Source organism: Hesperophylax consimilis, chromosome 26 (assembly GCF_061612785.1).
Source record: "Hesperophylax consimilis isolate HC1 chromosome 26, BYU_Hcon_1.0, whole genome shotgun sequence".
Taxonomy (NCBI): Eukaryota; Metazoa; Arthropoda; class Insecta; order Trichoptera; family Limnephilidae; genus Hesperophylax; species Hesperophylax consimilis.
Genome location: NC_142861.1, coordinates 7,549,183 through 7,572,095, shown reverse-complemented (window position 1 = coordinate 7,572,095; position 22,913 = coordinate 7,549,183). Strand labels below are relative to the sequence as shown.

The 22,913-nt window shown below is 32.5% G+C and overlaps 1 protein-coding gene across 1 annotated transcript; it reads right to left on the bottom strand.

Annotated features, from left to right (window-relative positions):
* Positions 1-586: 586 nt before the first annotated feature.
* On the bottom strand, positions 587-22,855 carry Jhbp3 (Juvenile hormone binding protein 3). The gene is made up of 6 exons (XM_089647156.1): positions 22,520-22,855; positions 18,060-18,152; positions 17,427-17,577; positions 15,216-15,349; positions 14,010-14,159; positions 587-849 (listed from the first exon to the last, which is right to left on the bottom strand). Exons 1-6 carry the CDS (start codon positions 22,587-22,589, stop codon positions 695-697), a joined length of 753 nt encoding a protein of 250 aa, XP_089503282.1. The 5' UTR covers positions 22,590-22,855; the 3' UTR covers positions 587-694.
* Positions 22,856-22,913: the final 58 nt, after the last annotated feature.

The following is a 22,913-nucleotide window of genomic DNA, read 5'->3' as shown; positions in this document are numbered from 1 at the left end:
TAATTTTTTGACGAAGTAAAAAGAAATTTTTCGGGAAATCATTGGTACTTAAAACTGGAGAGCAATATTATAATATAACACCAAGTTATCGAGCAATTGAAATGATTTAGCAGCCTTCGCTAAAGCACATAGGCCCGGTATTTCAGTATTTTAATGATATCAGTAGGCTTATCTTGCCAGAGCTTTCAGACATTTCTCTTAGTGAACATTAAGAGCGACTGATATACCGGACCTTGGGTGATTTAACTTTTATTTATTTTTATTTGATTTTCTTATTTTTATTTATTTTGTTAAAATTATTTATTTATTATTATTTTTTTTTTTTTTTTATATTAACTCTTAAAAGGCTGAGCAAACGAAAAATGCTGGTGACATTTTTGTGCGCGCGCTTTCAAACTAATAGCGATTCAGGACCATTTCCCTTGTTTACATTATCTAGGATAAATGCTCTACCTTGCTGAAGAACTCTAAATTCTAGTTGACAGTTGTAGCTTAAGGAAAATTAAAATAACTATACAGTTTTATTAAATACTATATTTTATTGGTGTTTAATGATAACCGGACAAAACAGAACAATGATAACACATAATTTAAATAATAGGTTCTGTTAGATCACTTTTCAAGTATATCAAATTTTCAATAGTGTTCCGTTTTGTCGTGGAACCGTGTAAACCGTTTTCTATCACAATTTAAATTACGAAGCAGGGAACAGAACATCATAGGAATACTGGGACACGATAGAGTTGACCATCGGTAGGAACAGCTTGGACAGTTCTCGTTCCAAGGCTGGAAACAGTTCCTTGCTGAAGGAGTCGAAGTTCTGGTTTATAACACTGTTGATCACATCACCTGGAAAAATGGAGATCCACAAATGAACAAAGAATATGATTATTGCAAAAGAGTCCAAAAATATCAGGAGAATTGTGGCATCTCTGTAATAAAGTGGAGAAAAGAGTGGGGAAATGGGGAAATTGGGAAAGTTCCTATTTATGAAGATCATCGATAACATCATCTGGAAGAATGGAGATTCAGAAATAACATAGAATATGATTACTGCAAAAGAGTCCAAAAATATCAGGAGAATTGTAGCATCGCTTTAATAAATTGGGGAAAAGAGTGGGCAAATGGGGATGTTGGGAAATTTCCTACTTATAAAGCTCATTGATAACATCATCTGGAAGAATGGAGATTCAGAAATGAACACAGAATACGATCACGATACAAAAGTCCCAACCAGTGTGACAGTGGCATCACTGAAGACGATGGGGAAAATGATGAAAATATATCGGGGAATAGGGAGGTTGGAAAGTTAGGAAAATTCTGATTTATGACGCTGTTGACGTCATCACCTGGAAGAATAAATATTCAGAAAGAACTGAGAACATGATAACTGCACCAGAAACTAGTGGGACTACCATAAAGAATAACGAAGATTCGGATATGAACTAAATGATATGAAGAAGTGGTGACACTATATGATCTTACATAACTTGAGGATCAAACTTTATTTAAACACTTTTTTTTCAAATACATTCTAAATCGGATTACAGGTAGTGAATAAGAAACTGAACAAACCTCGCATACGCTTTTTATACCTATATTTAATGTCTCATTCTAGACGTCATTAAAGAGGAAGATTGGAAAAGGATTATTTAAGATTAAAAACTTGAAGTGCCCTGTCAACAGCTATTTGAAAAAATATGTGGAAAACCCGGTTTTCTCGTCTCATAAAATTCATCTAATATTGGTGGCAGCATTGTCCCAGACTCCAGTCATTTGTGACTTGTGACTGCATAATCAATCACATAAAAATATATACCCATTACACGTGCACGTGGAGGTCAAGCATCGAAAGTACAGACTAATATTATGCGCGTAGATACGATGAAATAGCTTATCGATGTCACTGGTAGAGGTCTTTCGACTGTCGGTTTTTTCTGGCTGCGGCAATCAGCTTAGTGGCCTTAATAAAAACTGAAAACTCAGCAAGTACATAATAAAGTGATTTTGATGTTTTTTTTATCCTTCATTGTTAAGCTTATTAGAGATCTTAAACACCGTGGTAAAAAAAGCGAGAAGTTCACTTAAAAAAATGTAGGACAAGTTAATTTTTTTTCCAATTCTACTGTCAAACGAAAACGGAACACACAAACAAATTTACAAATAGGTGAAATGCCAAACGTTCAAGTTGTATATAAAAAAGACTTCGCTACGCTCAGTCAATAAATTGATTTCCTTCTATAAATAATAATAATATTTGGCTAATTTATATAGCGCCGTTTTCGTGAAAAATCACCTCAAGGGCGCTGTAAAAATATGTCTTAAATAGTTAATACTAGAACTACTGACTTAAAACTAGTTACTTACATCTAAGACTTATATCTAGTAACTTACGACTAAGGCCTATAACTACTGTATTGCGACTAAGGCCTATAAGTATTATCTTATTGACATATGTATTTACATCTAGAAACTTACAACTAACATTAACATTAACAATCTAATTTACTAGCGCCAGAAGAAGGAGGAAGTTCTATAATATTAGGGTGTTTTTATAATTAATTTTTGAACACGGGTGCAAAATGCGCCCAATGGGTTATCTGGATATATATCTTAAATGAATCGTCGATGTTTAACGCATTTAGATGATTCATCTGCCAATAATTAAACTGATTGACGTGTTATGTTCCCACTGATATTGTCCATTGTCCATTGGAAGGTAAGTCAATAGCATTTTGACTTTATCATAAGTAGTTGAACGCAATCGCTAGAGAATGTATGTGTGTGAATCAACAATAACGGTATAATAAAAAGGAAAAAATGCAATATTTGGATAGAATGACGGATTTATGGAAATGAGTGTTCGAAAAAGTGAGTTTTTAGTTTGGATCTAAATTCTGTTGGGCTGGTTATTCATCTCAATTCCATAGGAAGTTTATTCCAAGCCTTAGGGCCGGATGCTGCGAATGCACCATCACCAAACTTAGTGTTCGGATTTCGCTTAGGCTCTTTCAACCTTCCAATTGCAGATGATGTCGCTGATCTAAGAGTTGACTGCCTTAGACCAGTATTTTCCGGAATGCATAGCTCAGAAATATACAGTGGCGCCATTTCGTTGATAGCTTTAAACACCATCCAGCATAGCTTGTACCGGATCCTTCAGCCAGTGAATATTTCGGAGGTGTTCAGAAATGTGCGAAAACTTGGGTACCTCGGTTGAACACTGATTGTACTTTGATTTGAGTAAATCTCCGAAAACCCATAAATGAGCTGACACACTTGCGCCATACTCTCGTGGCGTGGCCTATTTTAGAATATCGCTCGCCAATCATTACCATTGGGAATGTGTGGCTAACGTGGGCGAACGATATGCTGAAAAATTGCCCCTGCCATGAGAGTATAGCGTGGTACAGTCATAATCGCGAGTCGGAAATCCTACGAAGTAGGATGGGGGTCATAGTGATTAAAAAACAAACAAAAGTTCCTTGTCCATGTGCTGTTAGTTGGTTATGTAAAAACAACACAATAGCCAGTTGAGTTTTGACATAGTACCTAAGTACATACAGGGGTAGGTACAATTGAACGGGAAAAGTGAAAATTCTATAAATGATAGTGAAAACACTATCAAAATCCGGTGGGTAGTTTAGAAGAACCAAGCGCACAAATAGATCTACACGGATAGCGACTTTATTTTATACTATTTAGTTAGAGATTAATTAAAAATATATTTTACAAAATATTATCTTTAAGGTCCATTATTGGTCATAAAAAGAGGAATTCTTATTACTGATAAGGGAGCCACGATTCTTACTTGGAGTGTATATTATTATATGTTTTGTAATATAAAAACTAAAAATAATAAGTTTTTTTGAATTTTTTTTTTTAAATTTAATTTATTTGTTCTGATTTGTTGATCTGGTTGGTTCAGCGCAAATTAAATGGGAGATTGATGTAGTTTTTTACCGCTCAATAAATATAATGGTTCTGCATTTGAGAAATTTTAAAATTAGGTATAATAAATTGATTTGCATTTCTCATTTGTTTGTATAATTCCTGATTTTTTTATCGCATATTTTCCGTTGCACATTTTTAAAAATGTTTGCTTTCGACAATTTTGGTACTGCAAAAGTTTAAGTAAAATTTTTTAAATATTACCTTTATGATAATTCTATGTGAATTAAATTAATAACAATTTCGGGAGTAGCATTAAAGGTATAATTAAAAAAACATAGCTTGATTTCGATTGAAAGTATTTTGAAATCGTGACCTCTGTAACCATAGTCACGGGTCCTAGCGATCCCACGGAGGTCAATTATTAAATAAGTCCGAGGGTCTATCATTTCAGCAGTAGGTCATTGCGCTGTTTATGCCCAAGAGTGGTGTCCTTGAACAAAACAGCCGACCTTCACAAAAAGTATACGGTGGCAATTTTGAGGACTTTGTCTTCGGCGACATCAATTAATTGTTATAGAAATTAGATTCAAATTACAGCCATACTCAAAATGATGTCTTACATGTATTTATATGAGGTTCCATTGCATCAATTAGATTATTTTTCCTTCTTCTGATGTCCATTTCTATTAGAGGTTCGCTGAACAGTCAGCGGAATAGCGTTCGTACCACTCATGCTTCATTTGATTTAATTGGACACTAGAACGTTTGTCCTTATTATTTTAATAAAATCCAACAAACAATAACAATACACGCTCATTAGTGAAGTGACAATAAGTAGAAATAAAAAAAAAATAAGCATCAAAACTACTTATTTTATTTCAAATGATTCCGGATTCCGTGTCATAACATGTGTCACTATTTATCTCTTTGCTTTGTGTAAAAATAATAGTAACGGTGGAGTGACACGCCGATTTAAAAACGTTAAATTAATGCACGGTTTTTGTATGTAAATACAGCACCAAAAGAGTCGCAACTGTCGGGAACCAATGGGACTATAATACATCAATGGGGACTATAGAATCCACAATTAAAGGGGTGACAGATAATGTTATAAGTTCAAAGCGTTTTAAATAACTCCATATTTGCTCGGCATACAATTCCATACAGACCTGTCACACCTAAAAAATGATGTGTTATAAGTGTGGGCGTGGCGTCGATATGCGCTGTGATCTACTAGCCAGGCTATATTTTAAAATGATGCGACCCCCTCTCCTACATATGATAGGAGAAGGGGTCAGAACAATTTACGGGGCGCCGTAACTACGCGGCTGTCATCTGTCAAAGTGACAGCTCTCATACAAAGAAATGATATTCCGCGGCAGTTCCCAAATGAACTCACCCCCTATCCTTAGGAAGATTATAGCGTAGTGTGTCAGCATGATGCAAGGAGAAAAATTAGTACTACTTATTTACTAAAATCGTGATGGCACGCCATTTCCCAACAAAATATCAGTAAATTCAGAATATATCGGAACACGTGTTCTTGCAGCTGCGGTTGTTCTAATAAATATAACGACGAAATGCGAAAATATTATAATTTTTATCGACACGTGTTCCGACAACCACATAACACATTCGTGTTTCATTGATGTTTTTTTTGGAAATCTGTCAACTATATATAGAAAGAAGATAGAACGAGTTTTTTGAGGACGTTTCATTTGACCAGAGTTGATTTTGTTTTACATTTGCTCCACACTAGGCCCGAAGGGAAATTATTTATGTCATCTCTAGGGATGCTGTGTGGAAGATTATTTTTTAAGGAAAGGAAGGCGAAGAAGGAGCGGAATATTTGGGGATAAAAGGGGTATGAGGGGTGGGTAGGAATCTAGTCAGTGTGTCCAGAAGTGATAATCATTTAAATTCATCCCTGGTGCAAGGTGATGGATCAAGAGAGTCCTGTTGAAATATCTCTCAATCGGTCTCTACAAATCCTGGCCGATACACATTAGGTGGTCAGACAATCTTCACCCCCATGAACCCGGGACCCCTGCTAAGTCACCAAACGTAGCAAACTACTTGGGGTGAACTATTGCAGAGGTGTTATTGGTTATCCAATGAATGGTTCCCGGGGCAGCGGTACCCACACCCACATTCCAAATTGAAAAATTTGTTGAACAACTACAAAAACAAAAAGCAATGGGTGAAAGCCAAAAGTTGTCTTTGATTTAAACCTCGGTACCTTGATCGTAATGCATAAAATATGCATGTTATAATCCAATTGTTGTAACATCATATCGTTTTGCAATATGTGGTCATCATTCATCAATAAACGCACCGAATTGATGCGATCGACCTTCTGTTTAAAGACATGCAACAATAACTTTAAAGCAGAAGCAAGGTCACTTCGGTGAAAACAATACCCAACCAAAGATATATTACACGTAGATGAGACATGATGCGAAAAAATAGGTTCCGCTTCTTTACCTCCAACTGACCTCAAACTCTCCCAACGTTTTAAGAGGAAGCTAAAAGCCAAAAATGTGTATATTCTTGGTATACCTTATATCGTAGGTAATATGCATTAAAATCGCTTGAAAAACGGAGTCTAGAAACGTTCGATTTCAAACAAAAAACTGGTTTTTATTTATTTTGTAAATAATTTAATAAGAAAGCAAAAAAGTTAATCAAGTGAAACTGTCATAGACAATCTTGGCTATAATACGGCGTTTTTTTAAAATTCATTCCTTTACGCGTTCATATCTACATTTCTATTGAAAAAAATTTTTTTTTAGTAGTTTGTATTTATATTTTTTATTGAGTAATTTATTTTTTTTATTTGTATTCTACTCAAGCGAAGCGATAGGTAAACTTTCAATTTATCTAAAACATATTTATTGATTTTCTTAATGTACCTACGCCAATTCGTTATAAAGATTAATCAAAATTTTGATTTGGCATTAAGCTTCGCCTTAACTAAAACTACCGAATCGGGTCTGCACGCTCTACTTATCGCGTTCTAATAGTGGAGCAAGTTTCGACGAGTTATTAGGACAAATGAGCGCCTCTAATTGTAGCTCTATGTACCAACAACAGTTTTACACTCATTTAACATTGTATTGTCTATTGTGTAGATTTTAAGGAAATAAAAATAAAGTTATATTTTCACATACCTCTATCTGAAATTTTTTCCATCCTCAAAGAAAGATTTCGCGATCTTTGTGGTGAGTATTGGCACATTGCTTGTCAATCTAAGCGAGCCTGATATTGTTTATTGTTTCTTTACATTGTATTTTTTTTACGTTATAATTATTAACTCTTGAGAGGCCAAGATGCCAAACAAAACGGCTGTAACTAAGCCTTCCGGTCTTCCGACGACCCCACGCATTTTTTTTGTCTTATGGGCTTTTAAACTATACAAATCCCAATTATTCGTAAAATACTAAAATGATATGTCAAGTATTTAAGCTAATATAAGGAGGATAGTAATTTTGGGTACTACCTATCCCCCCACTTGGCTGCGGGATAGTTAACCTCACTAGGACAAGCCTGTGTTGAGGTTAATAATTTTACAAAATAATAAAAATAAGCCAAAGATTATAATTTTGAGAGAAGAATATTGTTACTTAATGTTTCTACGAATCGGGTACGTACATAGTGCATATTCATCTAATTCCAGCCAATTCATTACAATCCAGTAAACATGTAGGGTGACCATAATATACATTGATATTTGACTGTAAAAAAACATAATAAACTATTACTTTAAAAAGGACCAGAGAGAACTAAAAAAAATAATTATATTATAGAAGGACAAGGATAAAAATTATACATATTATATGCCTCAATACAGAGGAGTATCCCATCGCAAATCGTGCTTTCAACAATTTCCTCATTTTTCCAAAAAATAAGTTTCCTCACTAATTCAAATAAGGATTGGACATTGTTCCGTTCCTTCTCACTTTTCTAAAATTCACATGCTTGACTCCTCAGATTGTACAATAGAAGTTCTGTCTCTACATATGTAAATATATTTGTCATTAAGACAATAGTTAAAGGCCTTAGTCGTAAGTTACTAGATAGTCTTAGATGTAAGTCACTAGTTATTATGAATCCTACTTGTAAGCCAGTTGTGTTTATTATTTATTATTTAATAAATATATTTGCACAGCGCCCTTGAAGTTATTTTTCCCGAAAACGGCGCTATATAAATAAGTCAAATTATAAGTGGGAACTTTATATCATATATCCCCTCTCTAAACAATTTCCTCTCTTCTACCTACATATAAATTTAAATTCGAATTTCGTCATTATACATGGTGTCCGGAAACTCGTAGTACAAGCGGGAAACTGGTGAATCTACATCACATTTGGAGTCGATTTTGTAGTATATTTTTTTTTGATTTGAGCTTTCGTTTTCGAGTAAATCGAGTCAGAAGTTGATTTTTTTTTTGATCAAATTCTTATAAATTATTACTGAAGATCAAAGTATCCAACTAATTAAAACTATTTAAAAATTTAAAAGTAAAACAAATAATGACGAAAAAATTTGAACCCTGAAATAGCCGAAAAATATATTTTTTTTGGTTTTTTTTTTTTTATAAAAATACTCAAATCAAAAAACTTTATGTTTATTTGGGTTCCCCGTGTGGTATACATTCTCCAGTTTCCGGCTTGTACTACGAGTTTCCGGACACCATGTATATTATCAAGGCGAATGCAAGTGCATGAACACGTGTTCTGGTGTTTTAGGAATTACTAAAATTTCTAAGTTTATCAGGAAAAGTACTGCAATCCCGTTTTTAACCAGATTACCAATAATTTGAAGAGATTCTTAATAAATTAGCAATACTACACTCCGTGCATGAAGGGAAGAGAAAATTATTTATATTTGGTTAACTTGAGGTGACATTTGGTTGTGATATGAATACCTTGAGGTGACATTTGGTTATGAAAATAATTCCTTGAGGTGACATTTGGTTATGATATGAATACCTTGAGGTGAAATTAGGTTATGAAAAGAATACCTTCAGCTGACATTTGGTTATGAAAAGAATACCTTGAGGTGACATTTGGTTATGAAAAGAATACCTTGAGATGACATTTGGTTATGAAAAGAATACCTTGAGGTGATATTTGGTTATGAAAAGAAAACCTTGAGTTGATATTTGGTTTTGAAAAGAATATCTTGAGACATTTGGTTATGATAGGAATACCTTGTGGTGACATTTGGTTATGACATGAATACCTTGAGGTGACATTTGGTTATGATATGAATATCTTGAGGTGACATATCAAAAATTGTTCTTCTATATAAATTATATAATGTGTAATTGCAAATATGCTTCAATCAATCAATGGAAAAAAGGACTTCATTAAAATAATAGTTATTTAAAATATTATACATATCACGGTATTGTCGGGAGAAACCTGGTAATAAATACCTTTATACTAGAAATGTACTTTTTTAATACGTAGTACCACTAACTAACAAACAGTATTATCAAAACAAGTCGCAACAAGAATTCAAGGTTGAAGCGGTGAATCAGCCACACAAAACAATACAAAAAACCATCCATTGTTGCATTTCATTAAAAAAGAATTGATTCTTGGCTTGTTGACTTTTTTGATAAATTGACATACAGAGTACCAGGCCAATTAGGTCTGCTATTTCAAATTTGTGAATAGATTTTTGATTTAAAAGAAACATCTGCATATTGAAATATTGCATAAGTAAACCATTATTGCGGTAATGGCAACAGTGGCTGATTTTTTAAATTAAAAAATCTGTTGGTTTTAGCTTTAGACCATCTCTCTGACACTTACCTGACATCGTATACCGCGATCTCATTTGATTGTCATAACCACCGGTGAAACGGAGTTCTGCATATGAAATTTAAGCAAAGAATTGTCACACTTTTAGATCAGGAAAAACGCCCCCGTGATATTTTTTGTGTTCTTTATTCTGTGGTTTCAGAATAAAAATTGAATTCAGCAAAAAAATGTGCATAAAATTGCATTTCTGGAAAAATTATTACGGGCACTAATGCAAGACTTGGGTTCGAACTTTATGAGCCATTTTTTCAGGCTCTATGGCACCGAACGGACTGAAATTTTTGATAAAGGGCACGTATGTTATTCATAATTAAAACATAGCTACAAAAGGCTGTACTATAACCATGTATGTTTTCTATATTTTCCGACTTCTAGACTCATTTTTTTAAGACTCGTTTCCGTCTTCACACCTCACCTTCCTTCTCACCTTTCTAAAATTCACATGCTTGACTCCTCAGATTGCACAATAGAGGTTGTAAGTCTCTACATATGTAAATATATATGTCATTAAGACAATAGTTATAGGTCTTAGTCGTTAGTTACTAAAAATTAAAAATAATAAAGTGTTTATTATTTATTATTTAATAAATATATTTGTACAGCGCCCTTGAAGTGATTTTTCACGAAAACGGCGCTATATAAATTAGTCAAATTATAAGTGGAAACTTTATATCACATATCCCCTCTCTAAACAATTTCCTCACTTCTACCTACATATAATTTTAAAAAATTTTGTATTTCTTTGGCATTCACTATGTAACAATTTCTAGACATTTTTTGTTTTTAATGAGTTTTTATTATTCACAATGTACATTTGTTACGTATAAATTTTTTATGATTTTTTAATATTTTTTTATTTCTTTATACCGGCGACTTATCCTTAAAAATATCCCGCATGTTACCAGTTAATATTTCGACAGCTTTTTACACTAATTCTAAAATAAAAAAAACTTAATTAATAACAAGGATGTTTCAAATAAATTAGATAAAAATGGGATATACACTTTAGAGTGTAATGATTGTAACTCGCAGTATGTAGGTATGACTACAAGAAATTTCAAAACCAGAATTAGGGAACACGAACTATGTTTAAAAAATAATAATTTCTCCGAGTTCGCTAATCATTTGATAGAGACAGGCCATAGCTTCAACCGGGATAAAACTAAGTTTAAACATTCTAACATTAATAAATATTTTAATTTGTGCGTATTAGTAACATTAGAAATCAACAAAAAAATTAATTATATAGTAATTAATATAGTAAATAAAATAATAGCACCTTGCAAATCACCTCTATTGACAGTGTTCCCGTTATTTTGACTCCTCCCTCCGTTTCCCTCTCAACCCCCTCCCCCTCCCTCAAATCCCTCCCACCAAAGAACCAAACTAAATAAAACCCCATATTTCTGCACTTAAAAATTTAGTTTTAAAATAGCTAGTTAATGACACGGACGTGTCTAAACCGGTCGCTAATTTTATAAAAAAAATTTATACGTAACAAATGTACATTGTGAATAATAAAAACTCATTAAAAACAAAAAATATAATTTTAAAGTTTGCCTATATTAACATATAAATTCACCTCCCCTCTCTCAATAATTTAAAAATATGGCCTAGAACACCCTTGAAGGGCGAAAGCCAGAAGCATTTGGAAAAAAATCATTGTTTCTAAATATGAAAAATATACTTAAAAATTGTTAGTTGGTTTCTCCATTAGACGCCTGCAAAAATTGATGCGTCAAGCCGTAGGTTACTTCAATCAATAATAAATTAATACCTTTTGATTAAACAGGGAATGAAGTTTTGTTAGCACAATGGACAGTAAAAATAGCTTTTTTTATTAGATCGTTGTTATTTACTATTTCGCTCAATATTATTTATATCCATTGTTCACGGAGAAAAATGAGTAGGTATTGTATAATAATTGGTAATCTCATTTTTTAAGACTCGTTTCCGTCTTGACGTTTATTTTTAAAATTGTTAATAGAATTATAGACAGCCCTGATTTATAGAGCCTAATCACCAACAACATACTAGAACTACTCCATCGAAAATTCTTTTTTAATTACAACAACAATACCATGAGTCTTTTAGATACTCATTCCTAGATTGCATGCGGTTGGCAATGATTGTTAGATCATTAGATGTGTTCAACTGCACGGAATATAGTTACAAGAAGGCTATATTAACTTGCCTCAATAAAATTAATAACTAAGCTAAGCATAATACTATTCTTCTGCGTTGATTTTCTATATGTCTAACAGCAAACTTTTATTTCTTGATTACTGTTGCACTCAACCATCATGTATACCAAATGTTTCTAAAAGCCCGTTATACAGGGTGTATCGGCACGTACCCGACAAACTTTAACCAGCTATTCCTTAGCACATTTAGAGTAAAAAATGTTATGGGCACTTTGTTGCCCGGTAACATTTTTTTTCAAATAAAAAAAAGAAAAAAAATCCACACTCCGTCACTGTCATCGGCATTGTTTCTCGTATTCAACAGTAAAGCAAGTGTGTCAAAAAGCGCCCTCGCTCTTTCACACACACTAAATAATAAAATAACTAAAAATGAGACGAATGGTGCCATGCCATTTCGTTGCGTTTGTAAAAGCGCGCCAATGTAGGTACGTGCGTACATTATTCAACGAAACTCGAATAAAATATTGCCAGATAGGTTTTAAAACTTTGACAAAGGATAAAACATTGGTGACATGTGGTGAAAATATGAATAATATTTTTTTTTATTAAAATAAAATTTTACCAGACAGCAAAGTGCATATAACATTTTTTACTCCAAATGTGCTAAGGAATAGCTGGTTAAAGTTTGTCGGATACGTGCCGATACACCCTGTATATAATTTTTTTTTTTTTAAAGCAGTATTACAATACTTTACTGTCACATCCGAATATATTTCATATACCTGCGAATATATCCAATACTAACAATAAAAACGTGTACGAAATATATTCGGATGTGACAGTAAATTAGTGTAAAAAACAGTATTACAATTATTTACTGTCACATCCGAATATATTTCATACACGTATTTATTGTTAGTATTGCATATAAATTCGCAGGTGTATGAAATATATTCGGATGTGACAATTTCATAACAAACTATCAATAAAGCATGAATATGTTATGAGGAAGTCGGAACACGTGTTCTTCAAAATAATAATAGTTTCGCATCTTGTCTATTACTTTTATTCGAACAAGGGCACCTGTGTAAACACCTGTACAAATCTATTCTAAATAACTAATATTTGATTGTGAAATGATCATACAGTCACATTTTTAACTGTATATTGCAGTACTGATTTGTCTCCGTATGTTACCATAATTTTGTTGCGTGAAGAATTCAAGATCATCCACAATTATATTTATTTGATAACAGCGAGTATTTTTTATCACAATCAGAGATGTGCAAAATGGGTACCCAAAACCATTTGAAATGCAAAATGGAAATGGGTCAAAACTTTTCCATTTGAAAATGCAAAATGCAAAATGGTTTTTAGAAAAGCATTTCAAATGCAAAATGCAAAATACCTATTTTCAAAATGCATTGAAAATGCAAAATGGTTTCTCAGGTTAAACAATTAAAATAATTATAGATTTTTTAAACAATTTTGTCATTTAATAATGGACATCAATGTAGAAAAAACATATTACATGATGGTAAATCCAAAAACACCACGACTACAGATTATGAAACCACAAAAAAATTGCGCGGGACTAATGTTGCCAACGTAAAAACATAGAAACTGCTATCTAACATTTAATATTACAGCGTCATGGCTCCATGTTCAGTTTTTTTTGTAATGGTATCACTCAATTACCAGGACTCCTACCAGGGAGCAACTTGACAAATGTAAATTATCTCTCATAGCGAGGTTGAGGGCAGACTGATATTTGGGGCTTATGAAAAAAATGAGTGGAGATAGTAGGAAGAATGTTGCAAAAAAGCATTTAAAATGGAAAATGCATTGAGAAAAGCATTTAAAATGCAAAATGCAAAATGGTTTTTAGAAAAGCATTTAAAATGCAAAATGGAAAATACCTATTTTGCATTTTGCATTTCCATTTGAAATGGATTTATTTGAAATAAAGCACATCTCTGATCACAATAGAATACCGTACCTGCTCGGGCCATTCCGAAGGACTGCACAGGAATACCTTTTCTGTTATTTAGGTGTTATGTGCAATGGAATGGTGTTGTAATAAACGCGGAATACTACTGTACATACTATAATAAACACAAAAAATCAGTGCATCCTTACCTAAAGGGCCGACTCCTCCGAAGAGATTGTACAGATGCACCTTGCCTTGTTTGACCTGCAACTTAAGGTCCATCGCCTTGACGTGGAGATACTCTTTGCCATCCTTTTTCACCTTCTCAGTCTCAATCCTGCAGTTTCCAACGCAGTTAGCTACAAAAATACACGGCCGATTATTATTATTAAAATACTTATCTGCTACATTATTTCCAAATTTTTAGAGGAAATTTCTATACGAATCTTTGGCACCTTACAAAGATATTTGGATCTCTACAACCGATTATAAAAATAGTGAGCTAAAACAATTGTTTAGAGTCGTCAATAATAAGATTTATAACTGGACTCTGGATATTGGATATAAAGGGAGAATGAGCACTTATCTGAAAGACTAATTCTGGATATTGGATGTAAAAGGGGAATTAGCACTTATCCGAAAAATTAATGCTGGATTTGGATATAAAGGGTGTATTAGCACTTATCCGAAAGATTAATGCTGGATTTGGATATAAAGGGTGTATTAGCACTTATCCGAAAGGCTAATTCTGGATATTGGATATAAAGGGTGTATTAGCACTTATCCGAAAGGCTAATTCTGAATATTGGATATAAAGGGTGTATTAGCACTTATCCGAATGGCTAATTCTGGATATTGGATATAAAGGGTGTATTAGCACTTATCCGAAAGGCTAATTCTGGATATTGGATATAAAGGGTGTATTAGCACTTATCCGAAAGGCTAATTCTGGATATTGGATACAAAAGGTGTATTAGCACTTATCCGAAAGATTAATGCTGGATATTGGATATAAAGGATGTATTAGCAATTATCCGAAAGGCTTATTCTGGATATTGGATATAAAATGTGTATTAGAAATAAATTCGAAAGATTAGCCAGCCATTCTTAATCATATTCGGGGTAAAAAATGTATAATAATATGTATGTCGCTGTCCAATTGCTTTTTTCAATTAAAAGCAAAAAACGTTTGGTTTCAGCTTTTCATTTGAGTTAACAATGTTTTTATGATGTTTTGATTTTTGAAAGAGAGTGGGATTTTAGTGTAAGAAGCTTCTTATCCAAACATTTTGTATTCGTTTATAGGTTGTTATATTATAGGTTGGGTAATCTTGTGTTTGCGTATTTTCACGTTGTATTGGCGTTCACTAATATATATATATATTTTAAGTAAGTATAAAGTTAAGTTGACTTACTGAAATTTCCTACAATTTGCCCATTGCCTCGCACTGGTAACAGAATGATTTTCCCACTAATGGCGTAAGTTCCATCAATGTAGATTTGTTGGAACAGAAGCTCAAAGTCTGCTCGATCGTTGTCAAAATCTATGCTGTAAAAAAACATTTTAGTTAAGTCCGATTTTTATTTATTATTAATAATAACTTACATTTTTTATACCTGGTACTGTTCTCCCTCAAACATTTCTGTTCGCCGAATATTCCTCTTTTTCTACCTCTGACAATCTTTCGTCTGGCGTTCTGTCTCCTTGCTAATATTTTATTTCGCTATTTTGTGTACTTATAAATATCATTTATTTTTCTGTCTGGCAATTTTTTTCCCGTCTATATAATCCGATATGAGAAAATATAACAGGACGTAATTTACACTCGTTGAATATTTCCACCAGGAAAACAATGCTGTTTTTCTTATTATTATCAAACTTACTAGGTACTTCATCATTGTTTGACTTTGCAATAAATTGCATAATATATATTTATTTTATGATTGGATTATTAGATGGACGAGACATAAGTAAACATTGACTGACAGTTACAAGCTTTATGCAATAATAAATAAAGTGCATTGTTTCTTAGAATTTCCTGAAATCACTTTGATCAAGTTGTTAAATAATGAAGAATTGGTAAATAAATCTGTCATTTTAACGTTTCAACCTTTGCCCACTTTGCATTGACGTAGTTCATTTTTTTAATTCTTTTACGTCACATTAGTGCCATTTACCTGATAATTACATTAAACGTCTGATATTAATGTAATATTACTTTACGGGAATTTAATCAAGGCAATGGAGGACATGCGACTCTACCAGCGTTTTAGGGTCATATATGACCGGGCGTCCATATTTTACAAAAGTATTTTTATCTTTTTTTCTGTGACGCGAAAATACTTTTTGACGTTAGCTTTCTCTTTAATACTTTCCAATTGCCTCAAATATTTATACTGGAATTCATTAAAAATATCCTTAAAATAGCCAAAATTCATATATCGCGCCGCTGTCGTAACAATCGTTTTAACTTTAAAATTATTTTTTCATTATATGAACGAGATAATTGAACTTAGATAATTGAACTGTTCATATAATGAAAAAATAATTTTAAAGTTAAAACGATTGTTACGACAGCGGCGCGATATATGAATTTTGGCTATTTTAAGGATATTTTTAATGAATTCCAGTATAAATATTTGAGGCAATTGGAAAGTATTAAAGAGAAAGCTAACGTCAAAAAGTATTTTCGCGTCACAGAAAAAAAGAAAAAAATACTTTTGTAAAATATGGATAAGTGAACTTACAGTTTTCTTACAAAATCCCCTAAACAAAACAAACGTGTTTTTTTAATATCAAGTTCTCTCATTTTTTCTGTGATTTCAATCGCAGAAATTTACTTAACTTTTTAATTCAGTAAAGTAAAAGTTAAGTAAAAATGTGGTTATCGTTTTTGACAACCTTTTTCACGTTTGACATTAAAATTTGAATATTTATAAATAGTAATTTTTATATTAAATTCAAACACCAGAAAGAAAATTTTATATAGTTTCTAAAACAGTATTTGTTTCTACGGAAAATTAAAAAAATAGGATGTATATAGAGCATTTGAAATACACAAAAAACATTGGAAACTGAACAAAAGTTATGAGAGACTCTTTCGCTCTCATCTGAGAAAGCGGAAAGCAGTTAACGAAAAAGTTATTCACTTAAAGGTTAAGAGTAACTCTGATGTCATCTGAGAGAACTGGGTTTAAGGAAGGACAACTCCTTACCCTCGCGAAGAACTGGAATCTCCCCCAGGACCATCTAGAACTGACTTCAGCCTAAATAAGCTATATGTCGCCTTCACAGAGCCTCCATCGCATTCCTTAGTGACGTACTTAAGGAATAGAGTTGATAGGTTCGAGTTGATATACCAAGCTGAGCCAGCATACCTTGGATGTGTCGATGTTTCATTTAGGTTCAAAATGAATTCTTCTATATTTACTGGAATATTCGGTCGTTTTAAGAGTGCCAAGTTGACGTTAGTAGGCACCTTTTAAGAAGAGTAACGTCATGTATTTACTACCCAGGTGCAAAAAAATGGTATTCACTTCAAAAACCGCTCAAAGTTATTTAGCCGTAGAGGCTCCAAGAGTGCTCATTTGTGTTATAGTAAACTAAATACATCAAAATTACTCACTTGATGCTCTTGATGTCAAAGTCAGTACACCCATAGACCTTGATGTTGTTGACAGATATGCTGACAGTCTGCGAGGCCCCCGCGGGCTCAGCCACGAGCAACTCCTTCAGCAGTAAGGGCTCCAGCTTTGGGATCTTGTGCTCCGGTACGCCTATAGCAAAAACAAAAACGTCACTTTTTCAGTCATCACTCAATCAATAAACTCAATTGAAATTATTGGGCGTACCACAGGGGTCGCTTTTGGTCCCATATTTATATGTAGATGATTTTGAAATTCACATTCATTCAAATTCACATTCGCTCAATCATTTTTTTTACATTCATCCATGTAATATTACTGGGCGTACTACAGGGATCCTTTTTGAAACCAAATTAACATTTTATATATGAGTGTTAAACTAGTTTTATTTAGATTTTTTTTGCTCTGGAGATACGGATCAATAATCATACCAGTTTTATGTATTTTTACCATTTTTTTATTTGTGATTTTTAAACAACTTTTCCGAGTAAAATATTTTGCTGACTGGAATTAGGCATCATCAAAATTGTATGTAATGAACATAAAATTTTCAACCGGAATAAATCGGGAAGAAAGGATATAAAACACAGGAATTAGAGTAAATTTAGACTTACCCTTGGCCAGATATGGTTTTAATGTCAAAACTGATTCTTTGAAGCACTCTTGTAAGGCGGGGTCATTTTTCTTGCAAATGTGAAGGAAATCGGCTGAAAAAAACATGATGAGGAGATTAGATAAGTTATTTTTTTTTCTTTTATTTACGGTTCTCCTTGTTATAACAAAGATTATCAAATGACTAGAAGCACTCGATTTGTAACTACTTAGTGAGATTCTCAATGGGATTCTAACAAGCAGCGCATACGAATCTTCTGTTCGAATTTCTGAACCCGAGAGTTGAACTTTATATAAACCAGCTGGACGAAGAAAAGATGAGAGGTCTAGATGGTTCGATAGTATGGAGGAACACACCGCAGTCTTTGACATAAGAAACTAGAGGTAGATCTTACAGCACGATACACGTAGGAGTGGAGGCGTTTCTTTAGGGTTGATTCTACTTCTACTTAAGGATATGAAATTGTCCTTAAATTAACTTTTTCGAACTGAAATCACAATTAACGAAAAATTCGATATTCGTTTTATTTTTATTTTTTTTTTTTTTTTTTTTTTTAAACTTCCGATTTAGTTGTCCGGGTTAAGTCTTCCCCAAAGGAAAAACTTAACCCTTCCACTCACTTTTCCACAAATGATCAGCTAGTCAATCAACACTATGTAAGTGCATTATATAAGTAAAATAAATACAAAACAATACAAGAACAACAACACGTCAAATCACCAGATATCAAATGGGAAAAAAAAATTCACCGTCTCCAGATATTTTCATATCAGAGGGTTCGGCTCGGTAGAACTTCTAACAGGGCCTATAAATCCTACTGATCCCTCAACATAAATATTTAAAAAATCTTTTGTTATCCTACATGTATTCAAAATGACCGACTTTTGCATCTTTATATATAAATTTTTTGATAGATCTAATACGCCTAAATTTTTAATTAGAGAGCTAGGTATAATGCCAGTAGCCGAAATAACGAATGGTAATATTTTTATAGTCTGAGAATGCCAAATTCTTTTTATTTCATTTCCTAAATCTGTGTATTTTCTTATTTTTTCACTAACAGATTTTTGAATATTACAGGAATTTGGAATAGCAACATCAATGATATAAGTTATTTTTTTAATTTTGTCATGTAAAACTATATCGGGTCTATTATGACTAATCGCTCGGTCTGTTAGTATAGTTTTATCATAATATATTTTATAAAATTCGTTTTCTAAAAATGAATTTGGTTCGTATTCATAATATGGTACTACATTACGGCAGTCAATCAAGTTATGTTTAATTACCAAATTTTGGTGAATTATTTTTAAAACTTGATTGTGCCTAAATGTATACTCGGACGGTATATAAATATGTTTTATATGTTTATTATTAATCAAGATTATTTATATCGGTGAATGAGGTATAATTAATAAGGTGTGTAATTATTTATAAATACCAAATTTAAATAGTGTAACTTACATTATTTCATAATTAATAACTATTATTAATAGCTATGGTCTGACTTATAAAATAACTCTGTTTCATAAAACTAATAACAGTAAAAAAAAACTAAATGTGTGAAAGCGATTAGATAAAACTTTCGTTATGCATCGTGCTATACGTCATACGTGCATACTCGTAGTATAGATAATATTATCGTCCATCTGTATTTCACACGTTTTGTAAAAACGGTATCTCAAGATTATTTGACTAGTTTTCCATCAGATACAGGTGTTTTTTCTGTTATCAGCATAAAAGAATTTGTTATATTTTATTTTTTTAAACGTAGATAAAATTAGTTTTATGGTTAAAAATGTGTTAAATTTGTTATAATTATAAAAAAAAATTCTATCAATAACGGTGAAATTAGATTTTTTATATGTGAATACCGCACAAGAGTCCCAATTGCTCCCGACCGTCTTGAGCCAGTGAGACTATGGCATCCCCGATTGGGGTATGAAGTTAGGCTAAGGTAGTGAGGAGGGGATGGAGATGGGGAAGATGAAGGAGTACCTGTCTATTCAGATCTGCTTACATAACACGGCCAAAGCCATTTAAAGAAAAAATTTCAAAACTGGATGATGGTCTTACACCAGGGCAATACTGAGATTATCTTTTACTCTGGAACGTGCCTCAAGTATACTACATATTATTTTGAATTTTTAATTGAATCACAAAATTCTTCTGGAAGATGAGAACAAAGATGCGTAAAATTAAGGCATTACCTCACAACAACAAAAATTTTAATATTTCTAAAATAAAACAAAAGTCAGGTCATCCCTCAGTAGAAGATAATACTGTAGATTTGTATCACGTAAATGTTACAGTCAACTGTTTAATACCATAAAAGTTTGATTGAATGTTACAATTTGAATGGAGACTTCCTAAAATGGGTTGTTTCAAAAAATTTTAACAATTCATCAAATTTTATTTCAGTTTCGGGTTCTGTGAAAGTCCATTTTAAGTTCTGTTATTATATCATTATAGGCCAGTTACTTGACAGAACTGAAATAATAACAGAACTTTCAGAGAAATTGAAAATTTGAAGAATTTTTCAAAATTAAACTTTCTAAGTAAGTACTAAGGTTTCACAGAATTTCAAAGTTAACTTTCAAGTTCTATGAAAGTCCTAAGCAAGTTCTGTTATTATTTAAGTGCTTGAATCAACTGGCCAGATATGATAAAAGAACATGAATAAGACTTTCACAGAACTTGAAAATTAACTTTGAAATGTGATGAATTGTTGAAATTCATCAAATTTAATTTGTAGTTTAAATACCTAATATAAGTTTTTTTTAAACGCCAATGGAGGATCGGTTGTAAATGAATCAACGCTCTAAACACTAGTAAAAAATTGTACTTACGTCACATTTCGGCAAAATAACAAACGGAAATAATTTTCCTTGTCAAAGTCCCATTTAATGGTTTGATAAGTACCGGAAAATTCTTATTCTACTGTCCTTGAATTTTGCTTGCGACTTAAATATTTTTACTGACAAAGCGACAAATATGTATTTTAACATTTTAATATGAATCATGGTAATTAAATATTATTTTTAAGTTCTGCTAGTTTGCGTAGGTTCCAACTGCATTGTTGTTTCGACTGTCGACACCATTATCAAACTATTGCCACGTAATTATACGAATCACTACCCGTTTCCACTGTGAATTCGACATAATATACATAACACTCCAATAACGGGGGTTCAAATAAATCCTTGTAATTTTACAGACACATGTCAGCTATATTTTGCAAACATAATACACAAACATATCAGTTCTATACACAACTAATTATTTTTGCTTTCGATGTAGGATGGAGAGGTTTTAAATATATCGAAAAGGTCGCCGTATATGTATTTGTAGTCCGGTGAATTCGCGCTTGTGGGGAGTGATACGAACAGTTAGTGCTATGGTTGTCACAGTGGAAAAGATGGTGTAGTCGAGTTGATTTAACAGTGACATAAATATTAATAACACTTAACAGTTGAGGACAGTCTATGAAGTTATTCAGTTATTTAAAAAATATAAGAATATCATTAATAGTTCTCCGGGTAGAAAGTAGCGGTAGTTTTAGATGTTAATGTTTTGTAGCAGATATCAATCATAGGTTGTCTCAACTTGTATTGAACATATCTAAGAAACTTCCTTTGTACTTTCTCCAAGCAGTGTAAGTTACAAGTATAAATTGGAGACAAAACAGGAGATGCATATTCAAGATTTGATCTCAAAAGGGAACAGTATAGTATTTCATTGATTTTCAGATGAACGTATTACTAAAGTCTCAAATGTTTCTAGAGGGAAGCCTGGAGATGTAAGTTATTTATATTCAGGATTAATAAAAACAAGACCTTACCATTAAAATATTTTATGTAAAATGGTTTGAAAAATTTATAAAACGTTTTTCAATTGTAAAATTAGCTGTAAGCATCAGATTGTATTTTTTTAGACGATGAATTAGTAACTTCCCGAGGGATCCCTCTAGAAATATTTGAGATTTTAGTAATACGTTCATCAGAAATAATAAAAATATACCCTACTGAAGATCGATTTTCTAGGTGTGCTAGGGCAAAGTCGACCGTAGGTCCTTCCATTACGCTAAAGCAATTTCAAGAAACGTTTCGATTCTGAAAGGTGTACAGTGAAAACTTACTGATATAAAATATTCCTAATTTATTAAGAATCTCTTCAAATTGTTCGTAATAAGGTTAAAAAACAGGACTGCAGGCCCTTAACGAATGATAATAATTTAATAATATATTATCGGGGCAAACGCAGGTGCATGACCACGTATTCCAATATATAAAAAATGTTCTAAAAAATTAACAGGAAACGGCCTGCAATCCCGTTTTTAACCGGAATTTAATAAATCATCAATACTCATTGTTCTTTCACCAGAGCGATGCTCAGAATACCTTCCACTCTAATATTGTATTACTAAAGGTTTTAGGTAATATAAAGTAGGTAGGTACTTACGAAGAGCTTGTTCTGCAAAAGATGACCCACACACGAAAATCAAAACAGAAATCACGAAGAACGTATTCATTTTGTTATATTAATTTAAAAGGGTTCTTAACTTGTTTCAGTAGAAATTTCTAATTATAATTAAAGCAAAAGATAAATCGAATTGTCTAGATTTTTAAAAACCAATTCTTATGTCGAGAATACGCAAAATAAGTAGCAAAAAATTTAATATTTTGTCTAGATTTTCGATCGCGATTTTCAATGTTAAATTTTTTTCGAGTTGTCCGCAAACGTTAGACAATGTTCGAATCTTTACAGCGACTGGAGTCTTTACGGTGTACTGATGATTATATTATAATATAATGTACCTGTCAACTGTCATGCATTTAATTCGAACAGAGGACCG